Here is a 13,025-nt window from a genome sequence, read left to right as displayed (position 1 = left end):
ACGTAACCCATACTCCCATATGCACTGCTCAGATAGAAAATCTATTGTTGTTAGGCACTATAATGGTTCAAATGTCACATTTTGTGTGACTTAGTTAACTGCAGTTGTCTAACTATCATTCCTTGGTCTGAAATATAGTAGATTAGGTCAATCTAACAATTATGATACAACATTGGTTAAAGGGCACGGATCAATGAAACAAGAAATTCAATGAAACAAGAAATTTAATTTTAGCACATTTTTACAGAATAAAAAGATGTAAAACAATTCATAATTGGTGTATGACTTTTTGTCCTTGACTGCTAGTTTGGTTTTGGAAGGACAGGTAACTAACGGGGCAAGGAATGCGCGTGCCTGGAAGCTTTTGCACACACCGAAACGCTAGTTCAGTTAAGTTTATAGAGACAAGGCTCAGATTAGGACTAGAAGAAAAATTGTAAGCAGACATTAGGGGTTCTGTTTATACTTTTATAGTTGTTATTATAGGTTACAGTCTTGTTGTGACAAAAAGTCTACACTAAAACATTCTTTAGTTTATATTGTGTAGTTCAAGGATATAACATGCAGCTTCAAGCTTTCAAGGTGGATATTGGAGAGCTGGCGAAAGATTATGGCCTTTGTATCAATGGTTATAATAAGCTATAAATATCTTAAACTATACAGTGCTAATTAAGATTTCTTTAAACTTCATTCTCAAATTAGATTTTAAAAATTCAAAAGTAAATATACAATAATTTTATTAAAACTTTCTCACACCTCACACATACTTTACTCACAGGACAAGACTTGGAAAACAGTAGCCTAGGGTAATTTTAATTGAGATGTGTGTGACCAGCCAGTTATAATGTTTGGGAAATAAGATTTGCGCAGTCAAAATCTTTGACAGTCCAATCAAGCAGGGCGTGATTATGTTGATTCGTTAATAGCGCACGTTTTAGCTTACCTCGCAAGCACATTACATTAGTAGTAAAGTCAGTCATTCTGAATTTTGGGGTTAAATGTTAAAAATTTTGGTTGATCTAGTATTGTGATTGTCAGGTGGGTCTGCCTGACAGATTAGAAGGCAGGGTTTCCTCGAGGAACATGTGTAACCCTCATGTAAGGATATTGGAGCCCGGAATTTCATTATCTTATAGAGCTCGAGGTAACTGTGGTATGTATAGAGATTTTGTATAGCTAGAATATTATTATGCTTAAATATCGGTTTGGTGTGCTCTTTTATGAAAACTTTTTGGTCAAGTTTCTGGTGTCCTATAGGCCTAGTACGTGCACAAGTCTTAAACTTATCAAGGTATGCCAGCCTGTCACCAAATAGTACTCTGAGACAGTACTTCTGAGCAGTAAATAATGAGCTTATACGTTGTTTCGCTGCCCCACCCCATACAGATATACAGTAGGAAAGATGTGATTCGAACAGGGTATAATATAATTGTTGGTGTAGAAATTCTGGAAGGGAGCAGCGAAGTCTACATAAAGTGGATGTGGAATGATTTAGAGTTCGCTTAAGAGCTTTAATGTGATCTTCCCATGATAGGTTCTCGTCAATTATAACACCCAGAAATTTTGCGGATGAAACCTTTTTGATTGGAAAGTTGTCTATAGTTAATACAACTTCAGGGTGTGATAAAGTCTCTAACTTAGAACCTGCCATGGTGGGTTTGAAGTGTATGTAGCAGCACTTGGACATGTTTATATGTAACTTATTCGCTCTCATATAAGACTTTAATGATGACAAAAGCTCATTTACATCGAACGGTTACAAGGCAATATTTGGGTAACTTTGTCACACTCAGAATACCATACCTCTATTCTACTGTGAGGTGTCCTCAAAAACCTTTTAACTCGTTATTTGATGGTTGATCTACCAATCATAGCCCTAAAATATTTTGTTTCGAATAGTTAGCTAATACAGGCACTTGGTTATTGGGAAATGAGGTTAATTCTGTCAAAATATATGGAATTTTAAATTTTTGGCGAATTATTTATATCTGATTTTGGTTTGAAAGGCGGGAAAAATTTATCATATGATGACAATGTAGTTGATGCAAGTTAAGATCAATTGATGTTTACATTGTCACAAAAAATGATACAAAATCGTAAATAGGTTAAAAACAATGATTATAGAATGAAATAGTCTCTTATAATAACTCTTATAATAACTGATGCGATGTGACAAAGTAAACATGTCTTGCCCCTATTTTGAAGATCTATATATTCTATGACTCTATTAGAATTCAACATTCTTCCAGAAAAAAATCGGTAGAATATTGTCCAGAACATCAGAGCTCAAGTTTAACAATTTTAGGTTAAATTTGTCAAAGTCACTAAAAATGTGACAAAATTAACTTTTCCTGCCCCAACAATTTCAAGATAGTGTGTAAAAATTAGCATAGGCTGCTTTATTGCCTATATAAATCAATCCAAACTACGAAAAAGATCTGTTAATCTGATGACGATTACCTAAGTCTAATAATAACTGATGTGACAAAGTAAACATGTTTGCCCTATTTTGAAGATCTATAACTCTATTAGAATTCAGCATTCTTTCAGAAACGATTGGTAGAATATTGTCTAGAACATCAGAGCTCAAGTTTAACAATTTTAGGTTAAATTTGTCAAAGTCACTAAAAATTTGACAAAATTAACTTTCCCTGCCCCAACAATATCAAGATAGCTATAGTGTGTTAAAATTGACATATGATGCTTAATTGCCTATATTAATCGATCCAAACTACGAAAAAAAGATCTGTTAATCTGATGACGATTACCTAACTCTTATAATAACTGATGTGGCAAAGTAAACATGTCTTGCCAGTTGCCTCTATTTTGAAGATCTATAACTCTATTAGATATTAAATAAGATTAAGTGTAAATTATGTGACCAGCTGTACGTTGGAGAAACCAGTAGGAAAGTACATGCTCGTGTAGGAGAACACTTACGTTACGCTACCTACCCTGCTACCCCTTCTAATGTTAGTCAAGCTTTTGCCATACATTATTCGAGCTGTCATGAGGGGTTAAATCCCAGTTTAGAAGGAGATATTTTAAGAATTGAGCCCAATACTGTCAGAAGAAAGATTTTCGAAGCGATGTTTATTATTAATTTGAACCCTACAATTAACAAGAGAGAAGAACTGGATACTATTAAACGTTTTATCATAGCTAGTACTGAAGAATTTTAGATATTTTAGTTTCATTCCCTTTTTATTGCATACAGTTTCAGTTTTCTAGCAGTAGTAAGTTTTAATGTTTTTTTCACATCTCGCTCACAATCAGTAACCACTCACTATATTTTCACTCACATTGTGTATACACCATCTCACATGTATTGTATCTTTTACCTTATAATCTGTTATCACTTACATCTTATCATCTGTTATCACTGTACATGTCATTCCATCACACGATCACAATCACGTACTTGCTGTTTAGTGGATGTTTTAAGTTTATTGAATAGCAGATCGAGTAGTGGTGTATATATATAGATTTTGATTCTAATTTTAGTCGAGTATTTGAACAATTTGTTGTCGTTTAGCCATTTTTGATTAATAAATTTTATGAGACAGTTTTCTCACATATTTACCAATTTTGTCAGCATGAATAAGAAGTTGTTACTTTGAAACGTCGTTTATCCTAACAGTGCAATATCATTTGTCGCAAATCAGAATAATCAGAAACTATTTGGAAAACCCAAAAACTGTCTATTAGAATACTATGTAACTTTATCATCAATGAACTAGTTATTTTGCCAGCAAGGAGCTAACAGAGTTATAATAATTTTTTGTGACGAAATAACCCTATTTTTGACCATGCTGCGGTAGTTTAATTGTGACACTGTTAACATATTACCACCCGATAATGATTTATGTGACTGGTGCGTGGTACTAGCAGTGTTGTTTGATCCATCTATCAATATTAGCTTGCTCACTGTACCCACGGGTTTTCTAATAGTACATAATATAAGGGGTTTAAGCTGGTATATCATTATTTGTTCAATTTCACACATGTTCAGATATCATCAAGATTATGCGACAAAGTAAACTTGTTTGTGCCTTCTGTGTTTTAATTCCTTACGACTATTATGATATAATAACAATTCCTAGCACTTCCAGGCCATCAAATAAACCTACACTACTCAGCATTGCTTATCAGAGCCAGGGTGCCCTAAACATTCTTCTCATGTTTTCTTAAGGGGGCCGGGGGGGGTCTTCATCAAAATTCTCTCGAAATTGACTTTATAGTTGTTTCTGGTAGAAGGGAGTGATATCTACCAGCTGCTTTTGGTCCCATGGAAAAATATTGTTCCTAGCCGAATTTATCGCCGGTCTAAGGTCAGCGCTTATGTGTAATTGTATTGCGCGAGCGATTTTCAATCGCAAATTCTGAAAATCGAGTCTAAAAATCTATCTTCTCCTACATTTTTTGAGCAATTAACCTGAAACTTTCAGGGTATATTCTAAGGACCATTTAGAAGAGATCGTTCAAGCCAAAATTTTGAGATAGGCCTTTAAAAAAATTTTATTCAATTTTGAAAATCTTGGACCTCGTTTTTTTACGATTTTTTCAGGTCCAAGATTTTCAAAAATTAATAGAAATTTTTAAAGGCCTATCTCAAAATTTTGGCTTGAACGATCTCTTCTAAATGGTCCTTAGAACATATCCTGAAAGTTTCAGGGTGATTGCTCATAAAATGTAGGAGAAGATAGATTTTTAGACTCGATTTTCAGAATTTGCGATTGAAAATCGCTCGCGCAATACAATTACACATAAGCGCTGACCTTAGACCGGCGATAATTTCGGCTAGGAACAATATTTTTTCAAGGGACCAAAAGCAGCTGGTAGATATCACTCCCTTCTACCAAAAACAACTATAAAGTCAATTTCGAGAGAATTTTGATGAAGACCCCCCCGGCCCCCTTAAACCGTTTCAGTCACCGGCTACACCACCCAGTCTATGTACCTTCTCTGTTCTAGCCATACCAGGGTCCTAGCCATACCAGCGTTCCTTACTCTCAGTACTAGCACATAACTGGTCGTCCCATAACGAGCACAATCGCCCCTACTTAACAACACTCGTCGACGCTCCCTGTACTTGTATTTTGGACATTTACTTTACTATCAATTAATTGAGTATTAAATAACAATCAGATTAATCAATAACTAATTACCCACATTTCCAGGTCACCGTCAGTCCGAGTGTCCATTGTGATTGCCTGAACTTCAGGTCTTACCCAGAATTACCGTGCAAACATTTGGCGGTTATTCGTGAGTCGAACGTTGAATGGATCGATCTTCCGCTTTCATTCAGGTAAGAAACGGATCTTGCTTCATTTAAGTAATTATGAATAACCTATTTCAGCGTAAAACTAGTTGTTTGATCATTACATCCTCTTGTATCTGATGATTGATTGAGGAGCACTACCCAGAGGCATTACTCGGCACTAACGCCTTAAAATCTTTAATTACAATCAAATATAAATATATGCACACAATGTATAAAATATGGATAATGTATAAAATATGACTACGCTATTACCGTAGCAAATTTGAATAGTACTACTATTAAGAATTTGTAAATAACTCTTATCTCTTGACATAAATTTAGAACAGCGACACAGGGTCTGAAGAATGCGCGGTGATATTTGTGTCTTGTAAATGACAGTGAAATTGCGCGGTAGCGATAGCATTGTAGAAAATGCTCGAAGATAGTCATATTTCGTTATGAGGTTAAAGTTTTGTTGCTCGTTATTATCAACGTACGTTGTATCAAATTATTTAAATTTCTAAAAGTACGAAATTTGAGTTTTTCCAGTCCTTGTCATCCGGGTTAAGTGCTTGTGCAGTAAGCACATGCTTGCTGACTGTAGACTTGAATGAATTTAGGAATTTGTCTTGTAGGCAAGTCGTGACATATTTTATGTCCTTGTTAATAATGTTGACTGTTTTGTTATATAACTTAGGCCCAATGTAAGAAATGCTCTTGTCTGAATTACATAAACGGTTAAATGGTACAGCAAAGAACTCAGGTTCTCTTCTAGGTGCGTTTAAGTTTGAAACAGTGAACATTCTTATAATATTTGGTGGTGCAGTGTTAGTATAAACTTTGTGCATTAAGCATAATATACATTTAGCTATCACGTTCGGTAAAGCTAATACTTCTAGTTTATTGAAAATTTCCTTTGTGTGTGAAGGTGTACTGTTCAGATCTTTGTCATAAAAATAGCGGTGGTATTGGTTATCTGCAGCGCGAATGCCCTTTTTCTGGGCCGAGAAGACTCTTTTAACGGAGTTTAGCGATCTTGTTCCCCAAACTGTGCAGCAGTAGTACAAGTGAGACTGAACAAAGCTGTTGTATATCAACTTGAGTGCTTTGTTAGGTACAGAGCCTTTGAGTTTGTAGAGTATGCCCGCATTTCTAGATACTTTAGTGGCTAAATGTCTAATGTGGTGGGCCCAATTTAGCTTAGTATCAATGATTACGCCAAGAAACCTTTCGTGATCACTTTGCTTTAATCGTTCACCTCCCATGTAAATTTCTATATCCTCAGTTTTCTTATTTGTAAAGATCATATATTTAGTTTTGCTAGCATTTAATTTAAGCCCGTTATTAGTAGCCCAATCAATTATCAAAGTCAGAATCTCATTCACCATTGCATTAAGTTGTTCAAATGTATCTGTACTTATTATTAGGTTGGCGTCGTCAGCGAAATAAATATGTTTAGCTAAATTACTAATCTGAGGAAGGTCGTTGATGTAAATTATGAACAGAATGGGTCCGAGAATGGAGCCCTGTGGTACTCCGTAGTTAAGTTTGAGGTGAGAGGACTTGCAGTTGTTGACGCTCACGTATTGCTCTCTATCGGTAAGATATGAGTGAAACCAAGATAAAGCCAATCCCCGAACTCCATAGTGCTCAAGTTTTCTCAGAAGAATACTGCTGTCAACCATGTCAAAGGCCTTGCTGTAGTCCAATAGAAGCAGTGCTGTGACCTGCTTTTTTTCTAGTGCCCTGTGGATATGGTTTTGGGCTTCTAGTAAAGCATGTTCACAGCTATGCCCAGCTCGAAATCCGTATTGAGAGTCAAATAGGATTTTCTCTGTCTTTAAGTGATCTAATAGTCGCGCTTGCATAATTTTTTCAAAGATTTTTGAGAAACACGAAAGTAGTGAGATAGGTCGATAGTTTGAAACTTCAGCACGTGACCCACCTTTGTGAAGTGGAATTACTTTCGCGATTTTCAATTGATGTGGAAACTTCCCCTGATGTAGAGACGCAGAGACTAGGCAGCTAAGCACTGGCGCAAGTATATTGCTCACTTTTTTCAGGGGAAGTATACTCATATCAGAAGTCGACTTAATCTTCAGACCCTTAACTATTTCAATTATTTCTGATGCGGACGAATCTTCTAGATTCATGCTCCGCTGGCATCTGCTATCTTGAGTTTCTGTTACGATAGTCCGGCCCTCGGAGCATACGAGACCATTTTCTCTCTTAAGAGTCTCAGCTATATTGCAGAAATAGTCATTGAAGCTATTCGCAATTTGCTGAGAATCTGTTATCTCGCTCCCATTATAGTTAATTTTGTTTATCTTGATTTTGCCTTTTTTCTTTCTGTTTAACAAGTTATTAACCATTTGCCATTGTTTTCTGCTGTCGCTAGAATATTTTGTAAAGTATGCGTTGTAATATTTGTTTTTGGCCTTATCCACGTGTTTATTCACAAATTTCTTCATTTTCTTGTACCTAATATCATTTTCAGTGGTCGGGTTTGTGACAAAATCTTCATAAAATTTATTTTTGCGATCACATGCGCACCGTAACCATTCTTGGATCCACGGCTTTGTGTTTTTACGGCGGCCTGGTTTACTCTTTTTTGCCTTCATTGGGAAATTTCGGTCGTATAGTTCACTATATTTTTTCTCGAAAGCCTCAAATTTTTCATCTGCAGAATCATAGTTATTAACCAAGTTCCAGTCTACGGCAGAAATGTCGTTCTCGAACTTTTTGATGCTGTCATCGTTTATTACTTGAGAAGATGTTTCTGTTGTATCTTCTTGAAACGCTATGCCTATTTTGATACGGATTCTATAACAAATAATTTCATTGACACTGTATCGCAGGCACAATCCTCACCTATGCACGGATCCTGGTGCTAGCTGTTCGACTCAAGAAGTTAGTCTTCCACTAACAGTACACGATAGTCTTCCACAAGACCAGAGCCCGAAGAAAACAGATAAAAACACTGAGGGAGACCTAAATACAACATTCGGAAAGCTTGCAGATCTTAGGAGCATGATCTATAAGTTCGTTTTTATTACGCTATAGTTTAGAATTTAGATATCTTGTATTAAGTTGAAAAGGTGTTATTCGAGTGTTATAAAAAATGTCGATGGTTAGGCTCCTAAATTGAAAGGACAGATAGGTAGATAGGGTAAAAGGTAGAAGTATTGGGTGACCTAGAATAACATCTGGAAATCCAAACTTTCAAGAAACCTTAAGGGGGGGGGGGTTCACCCTCATTTTTTTGTGAAACTTGGTTTCGAGATGGCAGTTGACCAACAAACTAGGACCGGTGACCGAACTTTTGAGGGGGTCCCGGACCCCAACCGCCAAACGGTGCCCGCGGGGCAGCCACGCCCATATTTGGTCCAAATTAGGCCCAATCTAGCCAAATACCCTGAAAATGCCCAAAACCCCCCCCCCCCCCCCCCCCCCCCCCCCTTAAAATAATATTGTTCAAAGCGGCTTGCAAATCATTACTAGTGTGCGAATCACAAACCTGATGAAAAATACCGTGACACAACAAAATTTGCGACTATCTGTATATTAACTCATAATTTTTTCAGTGTTGATCCTGAAAATAAACGTGAGATGAGAGACCTTGTCTCAAGTGTTATTGATGGGATGCTTCTTCAACGGTAAGTAAAATAAACTAAATAACAAAAGTAGATAGATAAAGTGAATATTTAACAAGTTAACACTTTAACACAAAGGTTAATTGATAAAATTAACAATCACCATGTAAACGTGCGATGTCATGAAAGCCCTGAACAACCCCCTCCTTCATGAAGAGCTAGCTAAAGTGTTCAACGAGTCTTTCGAGAAAAACATTCACATTGAAGCAATAAGAGCAGGCATTCTTACACCACTGGCTAAGCCTGGTAAAACTCGCGGCCCAGTTAAGTCGATACGACCATTGACCCTGCTGAATGTTTCTAGCAAGATCCTGTCACTGATAGTGCTAAACAGAATAGAGAGAGCTGTGGACAACTTCACCGGACCGTTCCAAGCTGCCTACAAAGCTGGCAAGAGCTGTGCCGACCTAGTTTGGGCACAGAGCATGCTCATATCTGTAGTAATGAAGAAGGAGTTTGAATGGAACAAAGTGAGTATTGACATGTCAGCTGCCTTCAATACCATCCGCAGAGGTACAACAATCAGACTACTAGAAGCTGCAGGATGCTCCAGAGACGACCTGAGGCTTGTACAATACCTCATGGCTAACACCACTCTAGTAGTCAGAGTGTGTTCTACTGACTCAGAGATGTTCTCTTTCAACATAGGAGCCTCCCAAGGAGACAGCACAGCTGGTAAATTGTTTACCCTCAATCTAGCTGGAGCTGTAGTGCACATAAGAGCAGTCCTCCCCTCAAGACCCAACCCTCCGATAGCCGATAACCACATGCCTCTTGAGTCCGGCTATTCAGACGATGTAAAGAAGATTGGTGAAGATATGGAGGAGTTACAGGATATCTTTCAGATCTCCAAGAATATTCTCAGTGAATGGAGTCTCTTTGTCAATGACACAAAGACAAAGTTTACCAGAGTGTATTTAGAAGAAGTTGGTGCCTGCGACGAGTTGGATAATGGGCTAAGAGGAAAAGAGGAGTGGAGAAACGAGACGCTTCTTGGTACTAAGCTTGGATCAGAGCAGGATGTTACTAATAGAATAAATAAAGCTAACACCGCCTTCTGGTCATTTGACAAGCTGTGGTGCCAGGGATCAGAGAGGAGTCAGATAACTGAAAAGAGAAAGATCAAACTCTACGACTCACTAGTAGTATCAGTGCTCCTGTACAACTGCTGCTGCTGGGCCGTACCTCAGCATGTTCTAGAGTCTGTAGATGTTTTTCAGAGGAAGCACCTCAAGCGCATCCTACACATCTATTGGCCTAGCTCAATATCTAACAAGGCCCTCTACGCTCGTACCCAGACCAGGCCCCTTTCCGAGAGAGTGGAAAAGGCACGGTGGACAATGCTAGGTCATGTTCTACGCAGTGACAACGACACGCCTGCCTACCAGTCTCTGTTATTTGCTACACTAGGATGTCAAACGCTAAAGGGACGAGTGGGTAGACATAGGACTAATTTGTATGATATTATTGTGAAAAAGGACCTATTTAAGAGACAAATTTATTTGAAAAACGAAGATGATTTTACCAACTTAGTGAACTTAGCAAGAGATAGAGTAGGATGGAGGAGTTTATTTACTTTGAGACATATTGAACGAATGAGTCTTCGTAAGCGTAAATAGGCCAGCACTTTGCTGAGCCTCTTTAGGTGCTCTTTTGTTTATAGATGTTATTTTATATGTAAACATGTAAACGAACAATTTATGAATTTGTGAAAAGGTGAAATTGTGAAAATCAGTTCTTTACGTGTCAACTGTCATGTGATACAGTTTCTATGTGAAGCTGAAAAATATTATTTGTATTTTATAGCTGGACAATGACCGTTGCTAATGACCGCTGCTAATGTTATGTATATGTTACTATCTTGCTGTTCAAATATGTGTATTGCAATGAACATATATTTTTTCGACGATGTATCAAAACATTTAACATTCAGGCTTTCGGAGATGACAAAGATTGACATGACGGTAACAGCAACTCGGGACGATTTGTCACTGTTGTCAACGACTTCTCGGGCAGAAAAGCGGACGGACTTCGCAGATTCGCTCCCAAAGCGAGCAAAAAAAAGCGAAAGAAGTTTCCCGAAAGGAAACTAAATTATGGTTTCGGATCAGACTCTGATTTCGAGAATGATGTATGATTTGGTCGAATTTTATGAATTTAAATCTGATTTTTGTTTTATTTTATTGCATCATTTATTGCTTTATTAATTTTTTCTTTTTTACAAAACAAGTTGTTTTCATTTTAATACTGTATAATGAATGAAACCATCTCCTCTTGATTCCCTGTTCTACGTAACACTTATTATGAGTCTCCGATCGCTTAAAAGAGGAAAAATGTATCTGTTCATTGTTCAAGTAGGTCATTAAAATGGATTAGTTGCTTACCCAAATATTATATTCAGAAAAACAGCAAGCGAGCATTATTGGAATTGTTGTTAAAGCAACCTCAAACAAATTGATAGATTATTAATACACAATTGCTGTATGCTATTGAGAGTACACTTACAGCGAACCACGCTGATAGTATGCTATAATTTCAAATAATACTGGATATAGTGAACTGTATTTCCCAATAATACTGGAGATAGGTGTACTGTATTTTCCAATAATACCGGAGATAAGTGTACTGTATTTTCCAATAATACTGGAGATAAGTGTACTGTATTTTCCAATATTACTGGAGATAAGTGTACTGTATTTTCCAATAATACTGGAGATAAGTGTACTGTATTTTCCAATATTACTGGAGATAAGTGTACTGTATTTTCCAATATTACTGGAGATAAGTGTACTGTATTTTTCATTAATACTGGGGATAAGTGTACTGTATTTTCCATTAATACTGGAGATAAGTGTACTGTATTTTCCAATAATACTGGAGATAAGTGTACTGTATTTTCCAATAATACTAGAGATAAGTGTACTGTATTTTCCAATAATACTGGGGATAAGTGTACTGTATTTTCCAATAATACTGGAGATAAATGTACTGTATTTTCCAATAATACTAGAGATAAGTGTACTGTATTTTCCATTAATACTGGAGATAAGTGTACTGTATTTCCAATAATACTGGAGATAAGTGTACTGTATTTTCCAATAATACTGGAGATAAGTGTACTGTATTTTCCAATAATACTAGAGATAAGTGTACTGTATTTTCCAATAATACTAGAGATAGGTGTACTGTATTTTCCAATAATACTGGAGATTAGCGTACTGTATTTTCCAATAATACCGGAGATAAGTGAACTGTATTTTCCAATAATACTGGAGATAAGTGTACTGTATTTTCCAATATTACTGGAGATAAGTGTACTGTATTTTCCAATATTACTGGAGATAAGTGTACTGTATTTTTCATTAATACTGGGGATAAGTGTACTGTATTTTCCATTAATACTGGAGATAAGTGTACTGTATTTTCCAATAATACTGGAGATAAGTAAACTGTATTTTCCAATAATACTAGAGATAAGTGTACTGTATTTTCCAATAATACTGGGGATAAGTGTACTGTATTTTCCAATAATACTGAAGATAAATGTACTGTATTTTCCAATAATACTAGAGATAAGTGTACTGTATTTTCCAATAATACTGGAGATAAGTGTACTGTATTTCCAATAATACTGGAGATAAGTGTACTGTATTTTCCAATATTACTGGAGATAAGTGTACTATATTTCCCAATAATACTAGAGATAAGTGTACTGTATTTTCCAATAATACTGGGGATAAGTGTACTGTATTTTCCAATAATACTGGAGATAAATGTACTGTATTTTCAAATAATACTGGAGATAAGTGTACCATGTATTTCCAATAATACTGGAGATAAGTGTACTGTATTTCCCAATAATACTGGAGATAAGTGTACTGTACTTTCCATTAATACTGGGGATAAGTGTACTGTATTTTCCATTAATACTGGAGATAAGTGTACTGTATTTTCCAATAATACTAGAGATAAGTGTACTGTATTTTCCAATAATATTGGAGATATAAAGTGAATTGTATTTTCCAATGTGGAAAGCATATTTGAAGTCTATTATTTTGCTTTCCCAATTATATATTAGCAATAAGGAAGTGCTACTACTAAAATGACAA

The 13,025-nt window shown here is 36.3% G+C and overlaps 2 protein-coding genes across 2 annotated transcripts in view; one reads left to right on the top strand and one right to left on the bottom strand.

The window, feature by feature from the left end:
* The window catches only part of LOC134813452 (uncharacterized), an 84,024-nt gene extending 75,041 nt beyond the window's left edge, over positions 1 to 8,983 (bottom strand). Inside the window, exon 1 of the mRNA XM_063821246.1 lies at positions 8,980 to 8,983. The gene's annotated coding sequence lies outside the window, so the exon portion shown is untranslated. The remainder of the gene's footprint in view (positions 1 to 8,979) is intronic.
* Positions 8,984 to 9,038: 55 nt separating this feature from the next.
* On the top strand, positions 9,039 to 10,873 carry LOC134813135 (uncharacterized). Its single transcript, XM_063820822.1, has 2 exons — positions 9,039 to 10,349; positions 10,850 to 10,873. The coding sequence occupies exons 1-2, from the start codon at positions 9,039 to 9,041 to the stop codon at positions 10,871 to 10,873; spliced, it is 1,335 nt and encodes a 444-aa protein (XP_063676892.1).
* Positions 10,874 to 13,025: the final 2,152 nt, after the last annotated feature.

This window comes from Bolinopsis microptera, chromosome 3, assembly GCF_026151205.1.
Source record: "Bolinopsis microptera isolate Bmic1 chromosome 3, MBARI_Bmic_1.0, whole genome shotgun sequence".
Classification (NCBI taxonomy): Eukaryota; Metazoa; Ctenophora; class Tentaculata; order Lobata; family Bolinopsidae; genus Bolinopsis; species Bolinopsis microptera.
Note: the sequence above shows the minus strand (reverse complement) of the source record. Positions and strands in the feature narration are given on the sequence as shown.